The sequence below is a fragment of the Cibotium barometz genome, chromosome 21 (genome assembly GCF_041138505.1).
Source record: "Cibotium barometz isolate CiBa-2024 chromosome 21, ASM4113850v1, whole genome shotgun sequence".
Lineage (NCBI taxonomy): Eukaryota > Viridiplantae > Streptophyta > Polypodiopsida > Cyatheales > Cibotiaceae > Cibotium > Cibotium barometz.
In genome coordinates this window covers 54,711,584-54,715,445 of record NC_141066.1, presented here as the reverse complement: position 1 = coordinate 54,715,445, position 3,862 = coordinate 54,711,584, and the positions used below count along the sequence as shown (strand labels likewise).

The following is a 3,862-nucleotide window of genomic DNA, read 5'->3' as shown; positions in this document are numbered from 1 at the left end:
CCACTCGGCTTTGCTCCTATCTGGATGGGGGCCCCTGAGTGCAACATTATTAAGGCAAGAGCTGTTAGAGCTTAATTCGAAGACAAGAGCTAGAGCTTATTACACGATTAACCTCTTATTAAGAACTAATCATACTGCAAAGTACCATTCTATGATGATTAGACTGGCAAAATTCAGCTGCACCTTTCGTCTCCGATTCTGACGCTTGATTTCTGGCTTAATGGCTGTTGCAGATTGTCCCACATAAGTGAGGCAGGTGTGAAAAGTTCGTGAGTTTCACTTTGGCTAGCTGCATTGTTTGTTTTCACCTTGCTTGATGATGTTACTTGCATGAAACAATCCAGATTACGAATGGTATTGGGCTGAGCTAAGCTTTTCCTTAATGACGCAGATTTGGTCAGTGGATTAGCGCCAATTGCATAGTTAATGGGCCTAGTTAAACTTCCCAAGCCGAAAACTGGGAAAGATCTCCACTCATGCAGATGATCAAGACGTTCACTGCATGCGGAGCTGCAGGATTTTCTTCTGTATTGGTGATGATATCTGATTAGCTCAGCTTGGCTAGCATTTGAGCTCCTGCAAGATAGGAAGTCCACTAATCAAGATACGTGCATTATAATGCAGGTTATACGAAAATTAGAGCCGATGATGAGCCAGTTTATGCTAAGCAAGATCAGATCTAACGAGCAAAATTTCCATTTTACGAAAATAAGAGCTAATATAGACGCATTTTACCTATGGGAACGCGAGCTGCTTTCCTCAACATGATTGCCGGTGAATGCTTGCTTTTCTAGCAGATCAGGAGATAATTGGTCATTATCCACATTGGTTCTTTTGATAGTGCTGGCCTTCTTGTAATTACAACTAACCCAACCATTCATGTGCGATAATTTCTTGCTGTTATCACCTTTTGAGCCCGGACTGGTCGAGACGATTGCATGATTAGGAGGGACAGTAATTTCTGCAGGGTTCATAATCCCCTCCTGATCCTTCACTTCGAGCCCCCCACCACACGATACAAATTGCAAAAACCCTGAACTGCTGCAAATCTTGTAAGGCTTGTGCTTAATAGCATTCGAGGTTAATTTCTTGCCCAGGTAATCATAATTAGCCTTTGCAGATGGAGAATCAGCACAATCATTAACGTCTAATGCAGTCGATTGCTCAACTAATTGCGATTCACCCGACGCTTGATCATGACTGTAATTTTTACATAATGAAACCGGACTTGTTCTAATCTGATCTTCAGCTAATGTAGAAGTCACCAATTTATGTTTACCACAGTAAGCACCGCTATCTGAAGAAGCACTAGCGGATGAGTTTGAGCAAGGCGGCGGTGAGATTTCTCCCTTGTTTAGCTCAATTTGCCTAACCTCATCTAATGATTCTGTTTGGCACGTTGAATCAGATACTAAGCTTGAGCCTCCTGTTAAATGCTGTTCAGATGTAGAGGAACTAGCCCTCCTAATCTTGCAGATTATATCCCCCTCTTCGTCTGTTTGAGTTGCAACATCAGCACTTTCATGGGCGAGATTAACCAATGGGTATCCATGCTTAGTAAGAACCTCATACTTCCCATGGTGGATTAACTGAGGTTTGCAGGGGATGAATAATCCCTTCTCCACATGCTTCTTTTGTTCTATGCTGAATCTTGAAGATTGACCACCAGCTGCGTCATCATGATTCCCATTGCTGTGCTCGAATCCCCCTTTAATCCCAAAACTAACCGTGATTTGACCAGATTCTAGAGATAAATCCGAGGTAATTTGGGAGTTTCTAGAACTGTAATCCTCAGCATCCTTGTCTAATAACTCACTACTCTTTGATAATGAGGTCCCCGCCGAGGTGTTAATCACGTAAGCCATGGTAGGGCAAATTAGAGGGAGGGGATCGTTTTCAGTCCTTGTAGTAGTAGCTTGCTTGCTGCGGGTTGATGAGCGATTGTCTACAAACAAAGGCACAATCACTAAATTGAAATTCATGGATCATTATAGAATCACAACAATATTCACTAAACTGAAATTCATGGATTATAGAATCCTTGCTTGCTGTGGGTTGATGAGCAATATTTCTCTACAAACAAAAGCACAATCACTAAATTGAAATTCATGGATTATAGAATCACGAATATACAATTACATATGCATTATATTTACAGACACAAGAATATGTGAGACTTTAAGCATACAAAAATATTGTGAGTCAGAGTTTATGTTATGCATGATGTGCATATGCAGGGTCAACAGATGAGAATTTGATGACAATATTCAATAAGATATTAATTCAAGCTAGATGCATTGCAAATTCAATGTTGTATTTGTGAGTTCCATAAAGTATATATAATATGAAAAATTGAGCCCATGAACAATATACTATTGAAAGTTTTGGGGTCGGAATATATCTTACTTGCAGGAGGGGGATCTGCATGATTAATCTTGCATCCTTTGAGAACATACTCGCACCCATTCGCGGGGAAAATGAGATCATCATCGGATAAGTCCTGCCAAACATACCCCTTCTTATAGCTCCTGGCCACAAGCCGCTCAATTTCATTAGTGGTCGAATGCCCAGTTTATACAAATTTTTAAGGAATTAAAGATTATGAATTGTATCTTATAATTATATCATTTGGGTACCTTTTGTAGGACCATGAGAAAGAGGAAGGCATCCCTTTCCCTCGGATACCCATCAGGCTTCTCTTAACATCTGCCAATTGTCCAGTGAGGTTTAATAGATTAAGGATCACAGCCATAATTTATGATGATGAAATTAAACAGTGGGAATTATGGAAATTTGCGAGCTCATGAATGTCAGTGTTTTTACGTGCGCTAATTTCTGCTGATTTGAAATTATTGCACTAATTGTTAAAATAATTACCTCTCAAATAAAGGCCCTCTGTAGAGGATGTGGGCACTTCTAGCAAGTGGGGTTGCTCCAACAATCCACCTCTGCTCAAGTAGTACACTACGTTCACTTTCCTAAGGGTAGAGACTTTGGGCTCCTCCATGCAGGCGCTCCAATGTGTTTGAGAATTGGTGCCCTGCTATGTAGAGGAAGAAGAAATCACCTTGTACATTGAGCTAGTATGTATGATGGTGATTTAGTGGAGATTCAGTGGTTTAGTGAGATTAATTAGTGTGCGGTAGCTAACTCGGCGGCCCAAATCTGTGGAAAAAGAGAGGGAATTCAGTGGTTTAGTGAGATTAATTAGTGTGCGGTAGCTAACTCGGCGGCCCAAATCTGTGGAAAAAGAAAGAGAATTTAGTAATTAAATCCTAGTAAAACGATGAGAACGCAAACAATTTAACACGATGGAACAGCTGATTTTCCATTGCTGTGATTAGGGGGAGCTGACTAGAGGATGGATCAAAAAAACAAGAAATAGAATACGGAGAGACGGACGGACTGAGAATCGTGATTATTGCATCTGAGCTTGCATTCAATAGAATACTACTAATAATACTATTATGGGGGATTTTTACACGAGCGGCTCTATAAATTAAAGGTTGCAGCAGACAGAGAGCTGCATGATAGTATGATGGTAGCCGCCATGAATGTCCCAGAAATGAGAAGACCACGTTCTTCATGGAGATTGGAATATTTATATTATTTTGTGTGTGTTAAATTAAAACGTACTTTAAAAAAAAGCCAAAAAAAAATCTAGGGGGTAATTTGGAGAGGAATCTGCTGTATCATATATATATATATATATATATATATATATATACAGGTAACAAAAGCCTACAGGCGATTATAAAGGCGGCTGCGTCGCCGCTGGTCAAGGCTTTTGGCTGTTCTCTTATCCGTATTTTAGCGGCGCTTTGCTAACGCAGTTAAACCAAATCTCCTCCGCACGCTACTA

At 40.3% G+C, this 3,862-nt stretch overlaps 1 protein-coding gene across 2 annotated transcripts in view; it reads right to left on the bottom strand.

The window, feature by feature from the left end:
- LOC147627374 (uncharacterized) overlaps window positions 1–3,555 on the bottom strand; it is a 4,090-nt gene extending 535 nt beyond the window's left edge. The window contains exons 1-6 of one of the 2 annotated variants that reach the window (XR_015268486.1): window positions 2,878–3,555; window positions 2,637–2,706; window positions 2,407–2,528; window positions 736–1,945; window positions 146–576; window positions 1–34 (exon numbers count right to left, since the gene is read on the bottom strand). The exon at window positions 1–34 is cut by the window's left edge and continues 21 nt beyond it. Coding sequence is in view for 1 of the 2 variants with exons in the window: in XM_086816020.1 (XP_086672146.1) it covers window positions 1–34; window positions 184–576; window positions 736–1,945; window positions 2,407–2,528; window positions 2,637–2,706; window positions 2,878–3,007 (1,959 nt within the window). In the remaining variant the exon portion in view is untranslated. The remainder of the gene's footprint in view (window positions 35–145; window positions 577–735; window positions 1,946–2,406; window positions 2,529–2,636; window positions 2,707–2,877) is intronic. The other variant, XM_086816020.1, reaches the window with a different exon arrangement.
- Between the last annotated feature and the right edge of the window lie 307 nt (window positions 3,556–3,862).